Source organism: Eleutherodactylus coqui, chromosome 9 (assembly GCF_035609145.1).
Source record: "Eleutherodactylus coqui strain aEleCoq1 chromosome 9, aEleCoq1.hap1, whole genome shotgun sequence".
NCBI classification, from domain to species: Eukaryota; Metazoa; Chordata; class Amphibia; order Anura; family Eleutherodactylidae; genus Eleutherodactylus; species Eleutherodactylus coqui.
Window position 1 is genome coordinate 111,552,542 of NC_089845.1, and position 25,789 is coordinate 111,578,330.

The 25,789-nt window shown below is 40.4% G+C and overlaps 1 protein-coding gene across 1 annotated transcript in view; it reads right to left on the reverse strand.

Annotated features, from left to right (window-relative positions):
• LOC136578686 (lipoxygenase homology domain-containing protein 1-like) overlaps positions 1-25,789 on the reverse strand; it is a 325,705-nt gene that overhangs the window by 296,362 nt on the left and 3,554 nt on the right. Inside the window, exon 3 of the mRNA XM_066578875.1 lies at positions 494-657. Within this exon, the coding sequence (XP_066434972.1) occupies positions 494-657 (164 nt within the window). The remainder of the gene's footprint in view (positions 1-493; positions 658-25,789) is intronic.

The following is a 25,789-nucleotide window of genomic DNA, read 5'->3' on the forward strand; positions in this document are numbered from 1 at the left end:
CAAACATAGTCCCAAAAACAGAAGATATAGAAAAGCACTTAAGAACACAGGTAAGCATTTCTGATCTCTCTGTACCATGCTCCTGGTACAAGACTCAGGCAGATTGAACTTTTTTGATCTGCCTGGGTCAGCTGTCAGTGTACTGAGATGACTCCTGAGCTAACGTGCAAGAGATTCCCTGCAGCAAAAACCAGATCCCTCTACACCTCCCCTTGAAAGAGGTTAAAGGGTGAAGACCTGCCCTCAGGAGTAGCCCTAGGTAAAATCAGTCAGGTGACACAATGGGTCCAAGTCCGCTGTGTATCAAAATGTATGCAAAATGGTATGAAAACACACAGAAGATACAGTAACATCTCCTGTTTATAAATTCATTTCGCCCTAAAATAAGACACTAGAAAATACTATAGACTAATAAGCTATCTGAGTTCAGGCTTGTACAGATAGCTTCACATCATGTTCTCAGTTGACAAAGAATGCCTTTATGTATACATACATCAAATGTATCTTCATGGCCACTGTGAAATATTTCTTCATCATTACTATACAGAAACACAGGAGCCGATGCTCTGAGATGTCCATAGAATATGATGTAAACTTGCGATGTGGTCCCAGCAGATGGCACTTCGCTAGTGAAAAGAGAGATTTTCCATTTTCCAGCTGAATAAATAAAAGATAAGGTAAGATAAATAAAGATACGTGAATCTAAACAGATAGACAATTATCTGCTATAAGTGGAGTGATCCTTCACCTGGATGAATGGGAGCTGCCATTATAGTGCTATGTGTGTCCTTATAAATCTATTGAAGTCATTTTTATCTCCTGCTGTAAACATGTGAAATCAGATGTTTTGTGACCGGAATTTAGAGAAGAAAAAAAATCCGCCTATGTATTTAGATGTATTTTTTCTGGCAGATGTGGTCCAGAAAATACCGTACTATAAACCTGAACGATAGAAGATTTAGCAACCAGCAATCTGATCATTTTAACTCAGGATGCTCCGGGTTAAATGGCATATACTGTAAGAGATGTTAAATGGGAATGATATACCATGTGGGAAAACATGTGTATCTCTGTCATTCATATACAGTATATTACTATACCTTAATTATGATTAATGAATTATTATTAGAGATAAGCGAGCATGCTCGGTGAAGGCAGTTACTGGAGTGAGCATCGCTCTTCTCTGGTAATTGCATACTCGTCTGAGCAAATGCAGGGGGCAGCAGGGGGGAGCGGAGGGGAGCTCCCACCCGCTCCTCCCCGCCGCCTCCCGCATTTGCTCGGACAAGTATGAAGTTACTGGAGAAGAGCGATGCTCACTCCAGTAACTGCCTTTACCGAGCGTGCTCGCTCATCTCTAATTATTATTACATCTATGTTCATTTTAAGTCGTATAACAAACTCTCATTTTGCAATAAACAGTACAACTAGCAACTGAAAGGATCAGCATGGAAAATCTTGGAGAAAGAGTGGAATTAATATATAAGTTAGCTGCATCAAAAAGACTGTCTCTGTTGTGGTGCAGCTTGGTGATCACTGTGGGTTGAGGGTGGCGTAAGATGTTGGCATCGGTCCACATGATGCACCATTTCAGCGTCTGTTTATTTTCTGTCAGTACTGGTCAGCAAGGAGGTAATTATTCCTTAAAGGGGTTGTCCCGCGCCGAAACTGGTTTTTTTTTTTTTCAATAGCCCCCCCCGTTCGGCACGAGACAAACCCGATGCAGGGGTTAAAAAAAAAAAAAACGGATAGTGCTTACCTGAATCCCCGCGCTCCGGTGACTTCTTACTTACCTGGAGAAGATGGCCGCCGGGATCTTCACCCTCGGTGGACCGCAGGTCTTCTGTGCGGTCCATTGCCGATTCCAGCCTCCTGATTGGCTGGAATCGGCACGTGACGGGGCGGAGCTACGAGGAGCCGCTCTCTGGCACGAGCGGCCCCATTCAGAAAAGAAGAAGACCGGACTGCGCAAGCGCGTCTAATCGGGCGATTAGACGCTGAAAATTAGACGGCACCATGGAGACGAGGACGCCAGCAACGGAACAGGTAAGTGAATAACTTCTGTATGGCTCATAATTAATGCACAATGTACATTACAAAGTGCATTAATATGGCCATACAGAAGTGTATACCCCCACTTTGTTTCGCGGGACAACCCCTTTAAGTGGTTGACAAGCTGGGGTAATTGGCTGCTCAGGCAGTCAGCCAGTATTGTTTGATTATTTAAACCAGCGCTTCTGAACAAAAGATGCTGGTTATACTTTATGTTGAAGGTATTTCTGCTCTTATTGGTGACTCCTGAGTTTGAATTGCATCTCCGTTAAGTTAAATCTGCTTTTGTACTATTTATTGCTTTAAGGTGTTTGTACATCTTTTACCTTTACTAGTGGCTGTCTCAATATTGAATGTCATTTTGCTTTCATCCCTATTCCCTGTCACTATCTAAGTAAAGTAAGTGTCACCCCAGGTTCCTGAAGTGAGATCACCCTCATCAGGGCTTTCGCCCCGCTTATTGGTAGGGTCTCCTTATATTAGAAAATTTAGGGTTAAATTCCTTATTTTCCCTTTTGGTGCTTAAGTAGTATATATGTGTTTTCTATGTTTGTATAGAATGTGTAGGTATGCGTTCAATTTGGATATAACAGTTATGTCCAGGCAGTCCCAAATCGAGTACTGTCCACAGCAAAGATCAAAATGGTATTTAGAGGGACAGCAACTCAATTTTTTTTTCACTGACAGTAGAGATTGATGAAGAAAACAGATGCCATCAGCTGATCATGTGATTACCATTATGTCAGTGCAGGAGGTCAATAAACTTATGAAAGCTTGATCAGTACAGGAGTCATTGCTTATAAGGGCTCACTTAAAAGCGTTTTGGAGGCATGAACAAGGAACTTAGTGACGACGCCTCTTTGCGCCTTAGTGACGGAGTTAAATTTTGGAAATCTGACGTGTCATTTTAACACAGTATAACTCCATAAAGGCTTTGCATATCCAAGTGATTCTGATATAGGTTTTTTACCACATATTGAACTTCATTTAGTGGTAAAAAAAAGACCAATAGAATTTGTGTATATGTATTAAAAGTGACAAAATTGGGAAAAGTTTGAAAAAAAGTCATATTTTTCACATTGTCAACTGTAATATCTTAAATATAAGATATATATTTCTATCTGTTTACTTCATTCTGGGCGCACATTTGAAAAACTTTAGGTTTTTTTGTATATATTCTTTATTTTTGATTGGTAAAAAGAAATGGGGAGGGGTTACAGAAGAAATCAAAAGAAACAATGATGATCACAAATAAAATAAACAGTTAAATACATAACAAAAAACAATGACAGCGCTGTTGAAAGTACAACGAATAATAGCTTATGGGGGACAGAGTTTTTTTTTTACCCATTTAGGAGATGTACAAATTTAATATTATTTAAGATTTTGAGGAACGCTATGTTTTCCTGCACCAAGCCAAGATTGCAAAGGCTTGTAGGTGTCAGAATTATAGATACCCCCACAAATGTCCCCATTTTAAAAACTACACCCCTTAATGTATTCACTGTGGGGTGTCTGGAGTATTTTGACCCCACCGTTTTTTTTCAGGAGTTAATGAAATTTAGAGGAAATAATAAAAAATTAAATTTCATATTTTTGCAAATATGTCATTTTAAAGACATATTTTTTCTATAGTGCACATGAAAATGAGGATTTACACCCCAAAATGGATACCCTCATTTGTCCTGCGTTCAGAAGCATACCCATTGTGGCCCTAATCTTATGTCTGTATGCACAACAGGGCCCAAACTGAAAGGAGCAGCCAGCGGCTTTCACAACAGACATTTTGCTTGAAGGTGTTTTAGGCCCCATTGCCTACTTGTAGAATCCTTCAGCAGCTAAAACGATGGAGAACCCCACAAATGACACCATTTTGAGAACTAGACCCCTTAATAAATTCATCTAGGTGTGTAATGTGTATTTTGACCCCACAGTTTTTGAACGAATCTAAGCAGAGCAGAAGGAAAAAAACACAATTTTCATTTTTTTGAAAATTATGTCATTTTAAAAACAGGTTTTTTTTGTGCAGCACACATATGAATGAAAACCTTCACCCCAAAATAGATCCCCCTGTTTGTCCTGTGTTCAGAAAACATACCCATTTTCACCCTAATCTTCTGTCTGTAAGCACAACGGGGCCCAAACCAAAAGGAGCATTACACTTCAATTGTTTTTAACTTTTACGTGATCGCCATTATCCATTGGATAATGGTGATCACGTGACCAGAGACCGCTCACCGGTGGCCCTCGGTCACTGCAAAAAGCTCTGGGCTACTTTTAGTAGCCAGGAGGAAGGAGATTTTAAATTTCCTGGGACCTCCCAATCTTCTGTGCTTAAAGCCACTACTTTCCGGACAGGCCCATACTCTGATGTTGGGGAAATGTCCACGGATGAAGAACTCATCTGGGGACATTGCCAGTGGCCTTAGATAAGTAATTTTACCTTCCTTTATGGATTAAATTTGTGACGGGAGCTGAAACTAACTTTTTTTTTATTTTACGTGATCGCCATTATCCATTGAATAGCGGCAATCATATTACCAGAGACCATGGCCCCCCCATGAAATCTCCAGTCTCTTAGCTATGTTTGGTGGACAGGAGCAGGGCTATTTTAAATTACCCGGGCAATCCGCGACTTTTGCGCATGCGTCTGCCATTTCAGCAATGAGCGCATGCGCAGAAGTCGGGGTGAGGTCTGCAGATAAATACGGGGGCCTTAGGTACGTAATTTCACCCTCCCTCACAAATATGATCCATGAGGGGAGATGAAACTTAAACTTCTAAATTTTACATATTTTTTACTTTACATAATCGCTGTTGTCCATTGGATAACCTCCACTGGCTCTACCCAGCAGATGGCGCCATTGTATAATTGCAGAAAGAGAAGGCCCCCTAGGAAACCCTGAATCCAAAATTGGATTGCAAAGGGTTAAGGATTTCACTGCTGGCCAGTGAAGCGAGTTTTAGGGGTGTAATAGTGGTGACTGATTCCCTTTAAGTAGGGAATTGTTCTCTTGTAATAAGAAATGGAAGGCTTCTCTTACACAAACCAGAAAATATTTCCATTACTATAAAACATACCCCCAATATTTGTCTAGAATGAAGAGCCTGAAAGGCCTTCGACATTTTGGTAAAGTACACTAGTAGAGCCATGAGTATTTCTTCAAGAGTGGGTACACATTCACACAGTTTATGCTTCATGTACCAAGACTAATAAAAATCTATTCTTATTTCCCAAAGAACTCTTCTAATAGCCCCTGGCCAGTCCAGACATGAGTGCATGTACAGCGAGCTGCAGAGATATGCCTCGAGTTGCTTCGGGTTTCCTGGTAACATTGCTTCTGCTTGAATTTTCAGGTACAGGTAAATTCTGATCAACTTCAAGGATCCTTGTCCAGTTTTACAACTCGGCTATAAATTGTAATCCTATTTTATTATACAGCTTTCAATGTTCCTTATAATCTTATGTTTGGCAATAAAAATGTTCTAGTTATTTGAACACAAGGCTCCTTTGACCACAACCGAATGTAGTCAGGGCTAAATTTATGCTGAGCTTTAAAAGACAATGTAGTAGATTGTGAGGACACACAAACGTGTCCTTAATCATTTAGTTACAATTACAGCAAAACAGGGGAAAATATAGTATATATACTACTGCAAACATTGTTTAAAATGCACTGCCAATGATTTGGGCTTTGATCCAGACTGCAACGAACACAGCCACGTTCTGCTACTGACTTAGATTCTAACATCAGAGTTCCTTCCAAGTTTGAAGGCTGACATTTGTAGTGTAGTGACTGTGCAACAACGGGCATGAATTAGTGTATCATTCTTTTTCATAGGCTGACATGGAAGTAAAAATATGTCCGAAATCCCAGCTTTTAAAAAAAAGAGCATTTTAGGAAATTATTGTCTATGTGAGTCCTTAATAGAGATGAGCAAACGTACTCGTTTAGGGTGATTTCGCACTCGAGCACTGCTTTTTTCGAGTAACTGACCACTCGGGCGAAAAGATTAGGGGGGCACCGTGGGGCGGGGAGCGGCGTGGTGGAGCGGGGGGGTAGCAGCTCTCTCTCCCCCCCCCCCCCCCCGCACTCCCCTCTGCAACCCCCAGATCACCCCCGGTGCCCCCGAATCTTTTCGCCCGAGTAGTCAGTTACTCAAAAAAAGCGGTGCTCGAGTGCGAAATCGCCCTAAACCAGTACGTTCGCTCATCTTTAGTCCTTAATATATAGTAGGGCAGTAGGTCATATATATTATGAAATAGGGAAAACTAGTAGAATGATTACATAGTTAGAGGTATAAATAGTAGAAACCAAGAGATTGTGATCCCGCTGTACACAGCTCTGGTGAGACCATATCTATAATACTGTGTTCAGTACTGGAGACCTCATCTACAGAAGGGCATTGATAAAAGGAGCCATTCTCATTACACTTTCTACACAGTTGTACATGAAAACCCCACAAGGTTGGCAGTTTTTTTAATACTGGCCCTAGCTAACCTAGTGAGTGGAACAGGTTGACATGGTAAGTGGTGACTTCTCCTTCAATGGAAGTCTTTAAGCAAAGGCTGGACAGACATTTGTCTGGGATGATCTAGTGAATCCTGCATTGAGCAGGGGGTTAGACTTAGACTTGATGACCCTGGAGGTCCTTTCCATCTCTACTATTTTATGATTCTACCACTGATAATGACCATGTCGTGTTTAAAGCCTCTTAGATGTCTTAATTTTCCCATTCATATTGAAAGTGATCCACAGAAAACTTGCTTACCTAATGTTATGCTGCACTCTGGGGTCAGAGGTCTAATTTTCATATATATATATATATATATATATATATATATATATATATATATGAGTTCTTCTACAGAAAGATAAACCTACACTTATTAAAGTTACCCTCCAGTTAAGATATCAAAATGGTATGTTGGTACGTATAGATGGTCATTACCTGTTACTAATTTTCCTCACTGTTTGCTCTTTGGTTGCTTTTTAGCTTAGCGGCTTTAGTACAGAGCCGTTATCTATTACTACAGATTAGCCACAGAGTCTACAGGAATTCTGAGGTAGTCTGAGACATACTTTGTCTCATCATTGGTCCATCTAGCAGCAGAGGTATTGACATACATATCAATTTTGAGTTCCTGACTGGGTTGCTTTAATGATGGTGGTGAAGAGGCAGATCAGCAGTTAAACTACCAGGCTGTTCATGGGTTTGGAATAGGCTAAACCAGGAAGTGGAGTCTAAGGCATTATACTTACTTCCTCATTCTTAACCCCCATCACAGAGGTATGGATGTCCCCAACTTTCCACCTATAGCAACAGCTGACATGAAGAGAGGCATGAGATTCTTAGCACACTAATAAAATAGGAGATGGAGGTATAGCCTTGAGTAAGTAGAGTTCGGAAGAAGCAGCCTACTTGCAATGTGGGTCACTAGGCACTGTTTCGTAACAGGCAGCATACACAAGTGAGGTCTGGATTTCTGCCAATTTAAAATCGGAGACATGTAGTGAACACAACACAATAGCAGAGTATTGGTAGTAGGACCTATTGCTCTGGTATAGGGGCGAGTCACCATAAGTAGAGATGTCAGCCATAGGCTCAGTAGCCCTTTAAGGCGCTAGGCATAACATAGTGGAGAGGAGAATGGGATGTTGGCTCTAAGAATCAGGGAAGTAGCTGATGTCCCTTCATAATCCCTTTTTATCAATCATCTTCATTACAGCACAATACCCTACTATGTGAATCTATAACTACCAGTTGTTGGTATTAAAATACTTAAAATGTTTAATTCTATATCATTGTGCTTTATATTGGAATGGCATCAAATGATGTCATTAAAAGTATATGATATCCATTTTACCAGATGAAATATACGTGCCGATTATGGGGGTAAACGAGCTGGTGTACAGCATTTATTTGGGGATATAAAAACTTTCAGGATACATGTGTAAAATTAACAGGCTGTACCAGATTAATTACAAACCATAATCAAAAGAAAATAAGGCACATTATCTTTGGGAACTGCATGCACTATGGAGAGTTTTAGGAAAATTAATCAGAGTTTAGTGAGCGGGATGAAATGGCACTTCTCGTTTTATTAGCACACAATAAACGTTTAGGACTTTTAGCTGGTATGTATAGACAGCGATAAACCATGTTCTGCTGCTTTTTATTACACCAGCTACCAATGCAGTTTTGAGAATCGGATACTTGGCCCAAAAAAATTGTTGCCAGTGTAAGGACATTTGACATAGCTGAACTATTTGTCTTTGGCTCACAAATCCCCTCTGTTTCAGTCCCTGATCTAGTCTTCGGCAGGTATTTAGAACACAGTTTATGAAGCTTTAATACTTTACTTGTGGTCATTATTGCAAATTCTGCTTGGTCACCATTACTTTTAGAATAGGGCTGTACATTTTCTTTTACATCTGCAGTTGTATTCCGTTTTACTGTTCTATCTTAACAGAATATCGGCTCCTCGGGAGAATAGCAACAGTCCTTTATTTTCTTAATTTATACATCATTTTCCTAACTGTGAAGTAATGTGTATGCCTATGCCTTTAGCAATGCTTTTGTACAATTTTCTAGCTTTATACGTCTCTCTAACACATTTTTTCTAAGCCTCCTGAAAGATGATTGCATCAAGGCATAGATCCCACTAACCAATCTTTCCTGAAATGAAAGGAGTTGTCAATAACTAGGCTTTGTGTGCCTTTATTTAATGGATAAAGTGCCTGTCAAACCCACACTTCTGATCTTATTTCCCTAATTTAAGCACCTTTTAGCAATTGGGTCTGCACCAGAGATGTTCAAGAAAAGACATTTACAGCTGTTTGTGTGTTATAGTGTAAAATTGTGACTTAGATAATAATCAGACCACATTGTATTAGTTATCTATGTAGAAAAAAAGGTATTCCAAAAGGTTCTCTTACTTTTTCTTGAAAGTGTATGATCAGACTTACCTCAATAAATGATCAGATCATCAGAGCCACCAGGATACCCAGAAGTCAACTACTCCGATACACAAAGAAGGAAGAAAACGGTTGTGTACCTCTAAGAAAATTGCAAGGAAACTCCATAATACCCTATACAAGGATGACCGTCTCAAAACCATATTCCCGGGCTATGTTACAAGCAACCTTCAAATTTTAGTAACTTTATGATTAAAGGGGTTGTCCCGCGAAAGCAAGTGGGTCTATACACTTCTGTATGGCCATATTAATGCACTTTGTAATGTACATTGTGCATTAATTATGAGCCATACAGAAGTTATAAGAAGTTTTTCACTTACCTGCTCCGTTGCTAGCGTCCTCGTTCCCATGGAGCCGACTAATTTTCGCCGTCTAATGGCCAAATTAGCCACGCTTGCGCAGTCCGGGTCTTCTTCTTTCTTCAATGGGGCCGCTCGTGCAGGATGCCGGCTCCGTGTAGCTCCGCCCCGTCACGTGCCGATTCCAGCCAATCAGGAGGCTGGAATCGGCAATGGACCGCACAGAAGCCCTGCGGTCCACCGAGAGAGAAGATCCCGGCGGCCATCTTCAGCAGGTAAGTATAGAAGTCACCGGAGTGCGGGGATTCAGGTAAGCGCTGTGCGTTTTTTTTTTTTAAGTCCCTGCATCGGGGTTGTCTCGCGCCGAACGGGGGGGGGGGGGGGGGGGGTTGAAAAAAAAGAAAAAACCGTTTCGGCGCAGGACAACCCCTTTAAGTGTGGATTGCCATCCAACACACAAAGTAGGAACTTATTCCTGCAATGTAAAGAGTTGCAGAACATCCTCACATATACTGACCAAGACACAACAGGACTGTAATATCCCTAGGACATTCACATGTTCCATGTCCAATGTTGTGTACCTGATCCTGTACAGTAAGGCTGCCTGCAGACGAGCGGGTCGGATCCGGCAGCGAGAATTCTCGCCGCGGGACCCGACCCGAGAGCCTGCAGGGACGAGCGCGTACTCACCCGCGCCTGGCGGCCCCGGCTCTTTCATGTGCCGGCTGCCGCGCAGCTGGCGCATGCACAGACCGGAGCCGGCAGCCGGGTGAGTGCGAGCCCCGCACAAAAATAGGACATGCGGCGGTTTGTTTGCCGTGCGAGATTTCGCGCGGCCAAACCGCGGCCGTCTGCGTAGGAGTGCGTATTGTAATGCACTCCTATGCAAACTTTCAGTGGCGGAAATCCCGCGGGATTTCCGCCCGTGTGCAGGCGGCCTAAGTGTCCTGTTCGAGGGCCTTTATGTTTGAGAAACAGGACAAAAACTGAAAGCCAGGGGCCTTGGGCTTTTGGGGTTATTAGGGCAATCATAGATAGCCACTTCAGCTAACCCCATCTAAGCTTAGATAGCTAGCTACACATTAGGTTGGTAGCTATTTTAGCACCTGGGGCAACTATCAGAGATTACCCCACCTATAGCTAGATAGCTAGCCATAGTACAGAGCAGTAGAGATTCGCACCGTGTGGGCAAAACCCTAGGCTATATTGAGCCATTTTTGCTGTTACTGATTTCTTATTTTGGGCCTTGGGCTTTTGGGGTTATTAGATCAAGCAGTCTTTTGATGCACCACATGCATCATAGATAGCCACTTCAGCTAACCTCATCTAAACTTAGATAGCTAGCTACAGGTTAGGTTGGTAGCTATTTTAGCACCTGGGGCAACTATCAGAGATAAGCCCCACCTATACCTAGATAGCTATAGTACAGAGCAGTGGAGGTTCGCCATATGTGGGCATCTCATAGGCTATATTGAGCCATTTTTGGTGTCCATTTCTCATGACCAGTTCTGTTTCTGAAACCAATTTTGGTTCCTGATGAGCCATACATGACGAAACGCGTAGAACTTGTTATATAAAACGATATACTCACAGAACAGAGCTACGTGTACAACAGCCGTTGTGCTAAGAGTATACACAACTTTACCCAAATATCAGTACTCTATGTGGCAACTGGTATATTTCTATCGCAGCATCATAGATAGAGAACTATCACTGATGGGTATTGGTCTGGTCTCGCTCTATAGTGACTTAAATTGACACACGTTTATCACTCTAATACTAATCCAAATACACAGGACCACTTTTCCCTGGGTGGGTCCATTGTGTATTTTTGGACATTTCTTCAATACTGGCTTGTAGCCTAAATTGGAGAAGTATATTTGTTTGTGGTCTTTTCATGTTGGTCCCAAATATAGGACCTTAAATCATTAAATAAATCAATAAAGGTTACATTTTAGGGGTCCCACCCAATGATTATTTCTATTATTGCAACAAGGACTCTTCAGGGAAAATCTTGATTTGAGTGATTATCCAAAAACAAAAATATATTCAAAGACCGTGGACAACAATGAAGATTTCAATTTGTGTTTATTAACAAATATTTACAATGATATACCAAACTGGAGAAAACTTAGAGGTTTTTGTTGGTATTGGTATGTAAAAAATACAGTATGTACGGGAAGAATAACAAAAATGCTGTATAGTATAATCTACCAAAGGGGAACTATAATGTATACAATACAACGATAGCAAATGTTACTGAATGTACTATAGATTCAGATAACATCAACCTCATTTAGCTTACAATCAAGAATTAGGGGGCATTCACATCATGTTTCTGGGTTCACATGAAGGGTTCTGTCTGAATCCATGAAAAGGATGAAATCATTCATGTGTATTGCATCTTGTGCCAAAGAGAATAATGTGGTGGACTGAAATGGAACCCTGCTGAAAGGGATAAATATTGATCTCCGTCTCAGTAATACAAGTGAATGGTTCCATCCAGGTGTTTCATTTTTCTCCACCAGCAGACATAGGAATACCCTAGTACATATTAGAGCATTGGTCAGTTGGGCATTTTCAACTTTATTAAGCTGAGATGACAGAAGGTGACTTGGTACCTCTAATGCTATATAGCATGAAAATGGTTTTTCTGTAATTGACTTTTGACATCTTCAGTATCCACAGCATAGATGATAAATGTCTGATTGCTAGGGACTAGAGATGAGCGAGCGTACTTGCTAAGGCAAACTACTAGAGCGAGTAGTGCCTTATGCGAGTACCTGCCCGCTCATCTCTAAAGATTTGGGTGCCGGCGGGGGGGGGGGGGAGAGAGAGTGAGAGATCTGCCCCCCGTTCCTCCCCGCTCTCCCCCGCCGCTCCCCGACCCCCACCGGCACCCAAATCTTTTGAGACGAGCGGGCAGGTACTCGCATAAGGCACTACTCGCTCGAGTAGTTTGCCTTAGCGAGTATGCTCGCTTATCTCTACTAGGGACTCCACCAAACACTAGAACGAAGGAATGGAGCACCAGTGGAGTATGTGCATTGCAGCTCTCTGGAAAAGCTACAGGGCTGACAGAGACAGCACAGTATAGAACACAGTACTCAGATGTATCTGCCAGCCCTATAGACATTGAATGGAGCTACAGACTGCAAACTAAACCTGCTCCATTCAAACGTCTGCTTACTGTGATTGTTGTGGAATGTGGAGAAATGGGGGGTTCTAGCGATTGGTGGGGGACCCAGTTGTGGGTCCCTCAATGGTTAGACATTACCACCTATCCTGTAGCTAGACACATCTATTGTGTAATAAGCCTTTTAATACATCACTTGCATTATCATTCAAACCCTGTCAATTAACGCAGACTTTCACTGGTACATGATGGTACACAATGTCAGTAAGAGTCTGTACATGTCCAATAGTTGGACAGTCTACCACTGGAGGCCTGATATGAAGCAAAGGTGGCTAGTAATTGGAATCAGTGTTTTAATGCCTTGTGAGAAAGCACGAGTTTTCTTCTGCTACAAATACTAAGTAAGTTTTTATCAATGCAGCTATTATGAAGAAAAATTAATGTAATACATGATGAATCATGAAATATATCATAAATGTAAAGAACAAGCACCTTCCATACAATAATTGTTCTACTCTAAATATCTGAGGTTCAAGTAAATGCAGCGTATGCACACCTTTGGAGCCATATTTTACTGGTCAAACGTTTTGAAAATAAGCAATGAAGTAACGTTACAAATAGTCTTGGAAAAGTATTGTAACATCTTGTGTCTACAGCTCTTATGCAGACCTACAGATCTCCATGGTTACAGACTGCAAACAAACCCTGTGCAGTCTGATTCTGCACTCATACTCCCATCTTTCCTCCACTTTTAACTACTTATTTAAACAAAAAAGTAGTAGTCTAGTAATTATGGGAAAGGGAGTGTAACTGCACGGTTTGTCGTTTTCAAACATGGAGACACATACGTATATCAGGATCAGGGGCATAACTATAGAGGATGCAGGGGATGCGGTTGCACCCGGGCCCAGGAGCCTTAGGGGGCCCATAAGGCCTCTCTTCTCCATACAGAAAGCCCAGTACTATGAATAAAGCATTATAGTTGGGGGCCCCATTCCAGGTTTTGCATTGGGGCCCAGGAGCTTCAAGTTACGCCTCTGATCAGGATAGGGTAGAGTTTTAATCAAGATTTTTGGAGTGTTGCTTCATCTTTTAATTTAGTTGCATTGCAGTGATAAAAAAAGTTTCAAAGGTGTTCATAGCCTTTAAATGATGTGCACATATGCACATATAGCACCCATGAGCATGCCCAGCATAATACAAAGTAAATTGAGATACAAAAAAAAAGATGCAACTTAAAACAATTGTTCTTTAGACATTAACATAAAAAGTTATAGAAAATAATGATACATGACAGTGTACTAGATCTTATTCAAACCTGAGTACAAGCGATACACTTACAAGAAACTACCTGCCTTTTTCATTTTTTTTTGTCCATACCAGTAACTAGTTATCTAGAAGAGATGGTCTACTAGGGCTTCTTCAGATGGGCAGGATTTAGTCCCGCTATGGCGCAGAGTTTGAATGGCCCGAGAAGAAAAAAAGAAAAGCCTGTTTTTATGCGCAACTACTAGGGTGGCACAAAAAACTCAACTTTCAACTACAAAGCAAGACACCCTCTAATTTGTTTCTTTTTAACAAACTTTTATCTAGGGCAGAGTTTCAGGTTCTTATGTCTGCGACAGGGTTAGGCTCAAAGAACATGAATTTTCAGACTTTTTATTAATGATGAAGAAGAAAAACAACTGGAAGTTGTTGCAATTTGCTTCAAGTCGTGGAAGCAAATCGGAAGCCTGTTCCAACATGGATTACCAAGAAGTCTGCGGTCTGGCCCTTAAAGGGGTTGTCCCGCGCCGAAACGGGTTTTTTTTTTTTTCAATTGCTCCCCCGTTCGGCGCGAGACAAACCCGATGCAGGGGTTAAACAAGAAAACCGCACAGTGCTTACCTGAATCCCCGCGCTCCGGTGACTTCTTACTTACCTGCTGAAGATGGCCGCCGGGATCTTCTCCCTCGGTGGACCGCAGGGCTTCTGTGCGGTCCATTGCCGATTCCAGCCTCCTGATTGGCTGGAATCGGCACGTGACGGGGCAGAGCTACAAGGAGCCGCTCTCCGGCACGAGCGGCCCCATTCACAAAAGGAGAAGACCGGACTGCGCAAGCGCGTCTAATCTGGCGATTAGACGCTGAAAATTAGACGGCACCATGGAGACGAGGACGCCAGCAACGGAACAGGTAAGTGAATAACTTCTGTATGGCTCATAATTAATGCACAATGTACATTACAAAGTGCATTAATATGGCCATACAGAAGTGTATACCCCCCACTTGCTTTCGCGGGACAACCCCTTTAAGCACTGACTGACAAGTATTTGTGTCGTACTTTTGACTACTTTCATATATTTGGAGGTATTTTTGTAGGAACAGCACAAAAGTGCAGCTTGTCAGGACAAATGCCATTGTCAATACTGAATGTTATAGTATAGTATAGTGGATCTTTTGCAAAAGCAAATTGTTAATATTAATGCTGTAGCTTGTGCAACTGGAAATCTTGTGCGTAAGCGCCATTTCTCATAATATACATCGGTTTTGAGCACCATCTTGCAGTTGAAATTTAAAGGGGTTGTCCCGCGCCGAAACGGGTTTTTTTTTTTTCCATAGCCCCCCCGTTCGGCGCGAGACAAACCCGATGCAGGAATAAAAAAAAAAAAAACGGCCAGTACTTACCCGAATCCCCGCGCTCCGGCGACTTCTTACTTACCTAAGTAAGATGGCCGCCGGGATCTTCACCCACGGTGCACCCTGCGGTGCACCGTGCGGTCCATTGCCGATTCCAGCCTCCTGATTGGCTGGAATCGGCACACGTGACGGGGCGGAGCTACGAGGAGCCGCTCTCCGGCACGAGCGGCCCCATTCAGAAAGGAAGAAGACCGGACTGCGCAAGCGCGTCTAATCGGGCGATTAGACGCTGAAAATTAGACGGCACCATGGAGACGAGGACGCTAGCAACGGAACAGGTAAGTGAATAACTTCTGTATGGCTCATAATTAATGCACAATGTACATTACAAAGTGCATTAATATGGCCATACAGAAGTGTATACCCCCCACTTTGTTTCGCGGGACAACCCCTTTAAAGCTGAAACTTTACCCTAATATTACTATTAGCAGATGTAACAAATTGGGAAGGTGTCTTGCTGTATAGCTGCCACTGTTTTTCTTGCCATATCTCTATGGGCCACCCTAGCAACTACGCTCCATAGCAGCGAGCATAGTCGCGCATACGGCTGTGTGTTTCTTAATCTTATTACCAATCCGAGTTGCTGCAATGTGTACAGAACTGTCAGCTGCTGGCTCCGTCCACACGGTCAGCCGGTCGGATAACAACTGACCACTATCAATCAGCTATTGATATGGTATGTCATCAATGGTTAAGACCTGAACAACCGCTTCAAGGACTGAGCCAGTTTTGGCCTTAAGGACATAGCGATTTTCGTTTTCATATTTGTGTCACCACAAGTAATAATTTTTTTATCTTTCAGTTTGCATAGTCATATGCAGGCTTGTTTTTTACGGAATGAGTTGAAATGGCAATATTTTGGGGTACTTAGGACTTGTTAATTTTTATTATAACAGTTTTTTTTTTACATTTTAATTAGAGATGAGCGAACGTACTCGGTAAGGCCGATTTCGCAATCGAGCACCGCGATTTTCGAGTACTTCACGACTCGGGTGAAAAGTACTCGGGTGCGCTGTGGGGCGGGGGGTTGCAGAGGGGAGTGGGGGGTAGCATAGGGGAACAGGGGGGAGCCCTCTCTCTCTCCCTCTCCCCCCCACTCCCCGCTGCAACCCCTCCGCTCACCCACAGCGCACCCGAGTACTTTTCACCCGAGTAGTGAAGTACTCGAAAATCGCAGTGCTCAATTGCGAAATCGCCCTTACCGAGTACGTTCGCTCATCTCTAATTTTAATATTTGTATCGTTAAGCATGCATCATAATTAGCATGTTCCCTTTATTCTGGGGGTTGATATAATTACGGCTATTACTACTTTTTCACAATAAAATCACTCTTAAAAAAATTCATTTTTTGTGTTGAATCATCTGAAAGCCATGACTTTTTTTTATTTTTATATTGATGAAGCTGTGCGAGGGATTTCTCTTGTAGGACAAGTTCTAGGACATCACCGATACCATTTTGGGGTACATACGACTTTCTGATCATTTTAAATGTTTTTCTTGGTGAGGGCAGCATGAACAAAACCAGCAATCCCGGAATAGTTTTTTTTAAATTTTTTTCTATCACATTCACTTTGCAGTATAACAGATGTCTTGGGCTTATTCACATGTCAGGATTTTTCATCAGGAGTTAAACCTACAGAGAGGAAGTATAATGGAAAGATTTGAATTTCTTCTGTATTTTGGACCCACTCCTGGTTTTGGCTCAGAAAATACTGATGAAAAATACTGACATGTGAAGAAGCCCTTAGATTTCATTCTGTGGTTTGATACCATTATGGTGATACCAAATGTATAGATTTTTTTAATATTTTACTGCTTTTGCTCAATAAATATATAATATGCTTAAAGAATTGTGATACCATATTGCACTCAGAGCTTTTTAATTTCTCCATCAATGGAGCTGTGTGAAGGCTTGCTTTTTGCAGTATGAGTTGTGTTTTTTTACTGGTAACACATTGGGTACCAGAGTTTGATAATTTTGATTATCCTTTTTAGGATCAAGATAAACGAAAGCAGCAATTCTGGCATTTTGTAAAAAAAAAAAATGTAGGGCGTTTAGTGTGGGAGACATAACATGATCCTTTTACAGTACACTGCTACAGCAATTTTGTATAGTTTTTTTATTTGCTGTTTCCATAATAAGGCATCTTTTATTGCAAAAAAAGTTATTTTTTTGTGTTTTTTTTCCCCTTGGATTTTTTGCAGTGCTCTAAAATATATTTTTATTTACAATATTTATTAGTCACACATAGGAACTTTTAGATGCAATTCTTTAAATTATCTACTGTACATAAAACACTACACTACTTATGTTGTGCAATGTATTATTGCTTGCTCTATTACTAGGTTTTTATATATGGTAGACCTGGAAGCCATTATTACGCCTCCAGTTGTCATTAGCACCCTGCAATCATGTCACAAGGGTTGGACTGACAGGGGGAGCCTGCTTCTGCATAGTACAGCCATCTACCATTGGGTATAATGCAGGTTAAACTCCTGAGTGTGCATCATGCGAGCACTAGAGATGAGCGAGCGTACTCGCTAAGGCAAACTACTCGAGCGAGTAGTGCCTTATGCGAGTACCTGCCCACTCATCTCTAAAGATTCGGGTGCCGGCGGGGGAGAGCAGGGAGGAACAGGGGGGGGGGGGGGGGGGGGAATCTCTCTCTCACTTTACCCCCCCACTCCTCCCTGCTCACTCCCACAACTCACCGCTCTCCCCCGCCGGCACCCGAATCTTTAGAGACGAGCGGGCAGGTACTCGCATAAGGCACTACTCGCTCAAGTAGTTTGCCTTAGCGAGTGCGCTCGCTCATCTCTAGCGAGCACCATAAATGTATGTAGTTTATTATTACCAACCTTTCCACTAGAAGGGGATAAAAATGGCAGATAGATAGATATTAAAATTATAAGAACTCTATTAAAATGGCAAGGGTGCTCTTTGTTTTTCAGCACCCCATTTTCTAAAAAAAATGGCTCTTAGAGACTGTTTATTGAGGACCCGATTTTATTTTTCCCTTTAGTAGCATATTTTGATGTTTGCTTTTAGCCAAGGGGTAAATAGGAAGCTTTTATTAGAGGACTGACAACATATCAATTTCCTTTTCGATGCTTTATGTATGATAATACAGAATATTGTTATTCTCATCATTTCTCACACATGTCAGTTCTTGGGACAAGCTTCTGGTGTGAATATCTTTGTACAAATTGACTATTCTGGCAATTCTGTTTGCTGTATTTGGATATATTTCTGATAAGTAGTCACTTCTTTGTTTTAAGTTGATGAAGATTCTTAACCTCTTGAAATCTTCATTGCAACTATCCTCAAAAGAAATCTTCTCCGTGTCACCGCAGTTATTGACCGGACCTTTCATCCGCTTGTATTGCATATTGTTGTTCTCATCAATAATTGCACAACTGTTTAACAAGGCAGTGTCTGATGTGTTTGTAGATACGGTTCGTAGAACCAGAAGATTCTCTATATCACTTGGGCTGCAGTAAGCAAACCCTCTATTCCCTTCATTTACCGGAAGAATTATTGCATTTAGGATTGGGCAATGTTGACCACAAATGAAGTGAAGCTTGTCCAGGGAATCCTGTTCCGTTATTTGTCCTCGGTTTCCGCTATCAGTATTAGGAGATTTCTCCTCTCTATTCTTATCAGGATGTGGTAAGGGATGGACTTTGTTATCAGACATATGGAAATCTACTGTGGCAAACGATGGTAAACTTTCACTTATTCCACCACATTTATCTACAGACCTCAATGAGCCAGAGTCATGTGGTTGGCTTTTAACTACAGCACCAAATGATTTAGACCTGACTTTCGACTTTGTGCTTAATGTATCGTTAAAGTGTTCTGAATCACTGCCATGGGGCATGTTGAAGTAATTACAGGTGTAATGGTGAGGCTTAGTCATATCTTCAATTTCTGAAGATGATATTTCAGTTAATGGTTGATTCATTTTGCAGGCAGAGTGCATATAGGGAACTTCATCACTAGTATTGTCAAGTAAAGTGTCCCCAGATGTTGTATCCAGATTAACATACATTCCAGTGGCTTCAGGTGGTGACCTCCTTATCAGATGGTTCTCCTTTAGCAACCATCGTCCTTTATCTATGAGTACTCCATTCTTTGTACTTGTATCTTTGTGAGAACATGTTTCCATATGATCACCTTTGTGTAATTTATTACTCTTAGAAAGCCCTGGCTTTTTGCAGCTTGTACCATCATGATCTCCATCAGCATCCAGTAGTGGTAGTGAGACACTGTTTACATTCCCTGAGCTGCCCACTTTTACTCTTGCATTCGTTGGACTAGATACTGACCTTGATATGTTTTCTTTAGATAAACATTGTTGTTTTTGACTGCTGAAAGTCAAATATTCATTATTTTCATTATTTGGACTATTTTTGCATTGTGACTTGTTGCTAGATGACATAGTGGTTGGACCTGTGCAAGGCTGAATTTTAGATTCTGCCTTACCATAGAGTCTTTCAATTGCTCGTTTAACATGTCCTGTTTTGAAAGGCTTCTCATGGATCTGCTCTTCTCCACTCTCTGTCATGATTTCACTAGATGCCCTCAAAGTATCACTGGGACTCTCCTCACTATCTTGTCTGTAGTCTGACGAATCAGAAGAAATTGGACTTTGCAAGCACTTTTGTTGTTCACAACACTGAGAAGAATATCTCCTTTGTTCCATTTCTTGCACCATCAGTTTTACTCTTGATGTCTTTTGGGGCGACACAGGGTTTGCTCCAACAGTGTGGTCAACATTATATTCAGACGTCAATGAAGGTGAATGTCTTGGTGATTGATCTAAAGGATATTCCTTCTGTTTGTCATTTTGTATTTTTTCTACTCTCTCTGCTGTATTTTGCAGTGGATATTCTGAGAGACTATGTTCTTCTAAAGTTCTATCATTTTCATTTTGACTGCAGTCACCAGAAAGCATTCTATATGGTTGAGCTGCAAAAAAATTGAAGTCATCCATGTCATCAATTAAAACCTCACTTTTCAATACATTAGATGTTGCTGAGGTTTCCTTAATACTTGGTATGTTATGATTACTTTCCATAATACATTCAGTTGTACCTTCTGTACTATTTTTTGGGAATTGATCGATTAGTGTTGGTTCTCTTACACATGGAACATTTTTCATGGGTGAGTTAGATTTCAGTGCTGTCTCTTGCAAACTTTGAACAACAGCTTTTAAGTCATCTGCTTTTTCTACGATGGCTATTTTTTTCAAAAATTGAAGTACAGTAAGTATTGCAGGAGTATTGTTAGACTCATTAGGTACATTTTCTACAATCTTAGATATGCTCTGTTTTAATTGTAGCACTATCAACCAGGCTAGCAGAATCTGAGGTGATGAAGACTCTCGTCTATATGGAGAATTTGGAAGACTAAAGGATTTCTCCAATCGTCTACATTTAGGTACTGACATGTTTTGGGGGGACATTCCAAATTGCTCTCCCAACATTTCTTCTATAAACCCACATTTACTATAGTTTGAGTTATTATTTTCCACCTGAACTGCAGCATCAATACTCAACTTCTTTGGGGCATCTTGTTCAAGTCCATGGCCTGCCGCCCCCATGCTTACCTCCTCACCTTTATTACATTCAGTAAAGGTATTGCATCCAAAATTATTAAACTGTTGGGCAAATAATTCTGTCAAATGTTTACTTTTTTCCATAAATGATGAGACAAAATCTTCATCGAATGGTTGGACTTGTTGGATAGGTATCTCCTTTTCTCTTGTATCTGCATATCTGACTTGATTTTCTTCAGATCCCGTTTTGTTCTGGCAACCATTAGCAATTTCACATACTTCCGAACCTCTAATGAGATTACTGATTTGGACATATGACTCAGTACATGAGCCATTACTAGAATTTGTGATAGAATTTGTGTTGTCTTCCTCTAACCTCGAAGATAAAAATGGTTGAAGAACAGGGAAGGCAACATTTGGAAATATATTCTTTAACCAGCCTTGAACATAGCTTTCAAGTGCATTTTGGAGAGCAGGAGAGTTATTATTTTGTGAATCTAAGCCATCTGAACCATTTGTGACTTTATTTTCCATTTCTGTCCTACTTTTCTTCTTCTTTGGGCTTTTTGGTTTCTTTGATGTTTTTTGTGATCTTTTAGATTTTGAATTCTTTCTAGGCATTACTTCTTCTGGAACAGATTTGTTCTCTGTAAAAGAGCACTGTGTTTGGTCATTATTATAAAGTAGCTCTTCATTTGAGTTAATGCTGCTGCCATGATCAACTATGTCTTCTTTGCAGATAAGTCCAACAACATTACATTTCTTGTCTTCTCTATCTTCAGTATTTTGATTATTATTGTGTATAAATTCATCATTTGCTTTTAGAGATCTAGGTTTCACTTTTGCCATTTGCTTATTGCCCTTTAATTTTCGTGTTGTACCTAATTCCGATCCATTTGGAAGTGGATGAAGTTGAGGAGGAAATATTTCTTCAAACATAATATTTTTTGCTGTAGGGTTTGCTTCTCCGCAAGATGTTTCATGTTCTACTTGTGAAGAATTCAGACAGATTTTATCATCTTTTGGAATTTTGGCCTGTGCATCTTTTTTGGGGTTATTCAGATTTTTCTTTTTTTTCTTCTTTGCTCCCAAAGATGATGTAGTAGATTGGTTATCATTGCTAATACCAGTGTCATTTTCAGAAACCTTTTCTATTTTCTTTACAGAAATGGCTGATGTATAGTCTGTGGCGCTATGGTCATCCCCTGAAAACCTTTCAGAGGGAACATCCACCATTTGTGCCATTTCATTTTCTTGTGTTATTACATCCAAACAATTTCCATGATCAAATTTCATATTTGCATTTTTTACCTCCTCTTCTAATATAGATTGTTCAGAGACTGTAACAGAGGCACTCACAGACCTCTTGATTTCCTTAAATTTAAATTGATCTTGCTGTAACTTCTGCCTTCCTGCTGAATATGGTCTATCTGTCTTAGATGTTCCTGTAAACGACATATAATTACTACTTTCACTTTTCCTCACACCTTTTTCATATATTGTATTCTTCTGTAACAGCTCCATGTGAGTGGTCTCTAACATCTCAAAGTTGTCTTCATTTGTTTGATCTATCTCATTTTGCATCAGACTAGTTTCACTTGCTTTAGAATCTTCATGGTCAGTCAATGCCTGTTCTTGTCTACTACACTGGTCCTCGGCATCATTTCCATATTTAGTTGTTTCATTATCCATTTCATTAAAACAGAACATCTGCTTCCTAGTTTCTTGGAGGGTGACCTCTGATGCTCTTCTAATTGATAACCTTCTCTCTTGGCCTTTTCTAATCCCAGGTGTTGGAGGTCGGTAAAAAGTAGACTTCTCAGTTCTTACAGAAGATGTTTTGTATTTGTTAATATTAATGTCATTATCTTGTATCTGTTTGCTGAGTTGATCAATATGACTATGCTGTTTAATTGCCATTGCATTTATGTCTTCATCGATGCATTTGCAATTCATGCTAGTTGCTCCTATAGGGGAATCTATAACATTTATGGTTTGATCTTCTGGATTTACAGAAGAACAAAATATTTTGTTCTTCTTAAGACACAGTTCAGCTCGGCTTACTGTAGTCGACCAATTAATGGTTTCTTCTTCTCTTATTTTAAAGCGAACTTTCATCTCTACAGTCATAGTGCCATCAGAATTAAGGTGGACAGTTTTTTCAATATTGTCCCCGGGAGAAATGACTGGTAGTTCTTCTCCACATTGTGGCCACTGTTGTGTCATATGTAGTTCATCGTTGGGTACTTGAGCAAAATCTATAATGTTATTATCTACAGTACATACATTGACTGATTCATGGAGGTGTTCTTGACTATTCGGACTTGTAAAAACAGATTCATGAGGTTTTACTTCTAATGTTCAACAATAACACATAAAGTCAAGAATAGTTGAGTAGTGAAAGGAGGTGTAGAGCAGATATTTCCAGGTGAAGACAGTAGGCAGAAGAAGACAGGAAAACAAAGGGGAAGAGATAAAATTGAGAATTAGGATAAGTGAAACAAAGTATAAAGTGAATAAAATGAGAATTGCATAGAGAAAATCTATTATTGTAGCATTTGCTCATGATAGAAATGTTACTGTTATTACTATGCAACAAAAGGCATTATCATGATAACAAGCTAAAAGGTATTTAATGCTTTATAAATTTGCAGACTCAGAAATATTAGAGAAATGTTAGATTTAAAAAAGTCTGCATAATGCTCTTTCTCTATGTTCTTGGAGCAATCATTATAGATAGCATTATATGATGTATACCATCTGGCTGTGATTTTCCTGCAGTAAGTTCCACTGCAGCTCACATGTATATCGTTTAACTCCCAGGCCCAATGCAAAATCTGTAGCAAGTACCCCTCTTCTATGTACTATTATATGGCCAAGGTGCATTTGGACCTCTGCAGTCACCTGAGCCTGCGTGTGACTGCTACCTCTGCATCTATAGCTGTGCGCTTGCTGAACCTATCCTGAATTAATCTATCTGTCTTTAAAAAAGAAGATGCTGATGAATATTTATTATGGGTTTTGTTCTTGACCAAACCTCTTAAAATACGGGATTAAGTAGCTGATTGGTTGACCTCAAAGATGATGAGCTGAAATGAATATGATTGGTAAGAGTCCTCAGCCTTTAGACTCATTTAGATATAAGTCAACTCTTTAGACTACGCCACAAAGTAAAAGTTACTGAGAAATGGCTCACATACAGAATAAAGTAAGAGGTAATTCACCTGAAAATCCGCAAGGCAACATAATATAAAATAATACTGTATTACCCCCAAAAATAGAAAGCATAAGAGAATATAAATGGCATAAAGACCAGTAGTTGGGCTGATACAAAGAGGAATGGCCATTGGAATCTAGAACTGTGGATCCTAAAGCACCCCTCACACGTGTTACCTGGCAAATCACATCAAGTCTATCTATCATATAAGAGGGCAAAACATCTTGATAGGCATTTGCAGTAATAATAGAGATAAAAATAAAACTGGGCTGAAGATCTTGTAGCAAAAATAAACAAAACTACATAAATGATGATCCAGGGGCAATTTCATGAGTTCAGGGATGAAAGCTAGACAAGTCATGGGATTTAGTTAATACATCCTCTTTTTCTATTCAACCTTATGGATTCAGCGAAGCACAGTAGTAAGCAGTACTTAAATATGCACTATTATGCCTGAACCTATACCAAGAGACCGACAAATATTGTCAGTCTCTTGGTATAGGTTCTTTGTGTAAGATGTAAAGTCAAGGAGACACAACTTGAATCACACAGAGTATACTACAGAGGAACAAGGTAGGAAGGGAAGGAACAAGAACTGTTAGTATTGACCTAAACACTGAAATGATTAAGTATATGAAGAGTGAAATTGAAAAAGCAATGGGTCGGCTGATCCCAATAGTCAGTCATAATGGATCCATGTTTCCTCCACTTTCTTCTAAGCAAATAAGGGCATTATTAGTGTAAGAGATGTAGGTAGGATAGGCCAGAAAATGGTGTCAGAGTTGGAGGGAAATAATCTGGTGGGAAAATTAAGCCTGCTGGCTTGTAGTGTAGCTGAAGGTAGGTCTAGGACATTGTTTCCCAACTCCAGTCCTCAGGGACCCCCAACAGGTCATGTTTTCAGGATTTCCTCAATATTGCACAGATGATGTAATTATAGCCAATGCCATAGACATTGCCACAGGTATTCTCTACACGATATCCTCAAATTATGGCCTGTTGGGTGGTTTGTGAGGACTGGAGTTTTGGGAAACACTGGCCTAGAAGACGTTTTTATGCAGGATGTTCTAGCATTCGCTAGGTACATTTTCTTTACAGGGCACTAAGACTGAAAAATAAGGCATCACATAAGAAGTACTGGCATTTTTTCTTAACTACAATCTTTCAAGTATGATTTACATTGGAAACAGAAAAAAAATCTAAGCCTTTCATCTGCCCTATATAGACATTTTTATAAAATGATAACCTAAGTAACCTCTAGCACTGCATAGTGGGTATAGTGGTCCAGTATTCTCTACTCTATTTAGTTTAAAGAGAAAAATGTTCTGATATGTGTTCTTGAACAGATATATATCTTTCCGGCTAAACATCTTTACTCATTCTTGGAACTAATGTACTAAGAACTATTTCAGTCTGCAAGCAAAAGGCACTTAACAAAAAGTTTTGGAGTGAACTTTTGTGTTTATTTATGAGCATATGCCAAAACTTTTAAAAAATGGATGATAAGATTGATTTTGCATAGAATGTTTTTGTTATTGTCCATGGTCGGAGTATGACTCACGGTCCATGTTTGTCAGTGGAGGTTACAGGTACAACATTCATATGCAGTGCTCACAACTCAGTAGACTTGGGGTACTTTTACACAGGGTTAATAGTCGTTTAGTGAATAGAGGTGGAGCACCCCAGAGATCTCTTCCGGCGACTTGCCTCCATTCACTATGAACAGGTAGTGGCTCAAAGATGAGCAATTGCCTGTTTTACAATCAGCGAGAAGTCACTCCCTAGTCATTTAGTTTCAGTGAGCTGAAACAAAGTGACTAATGAGCGATTTCTCACTCAGTATCCTGTCGGGTCTCGCGTTTACAC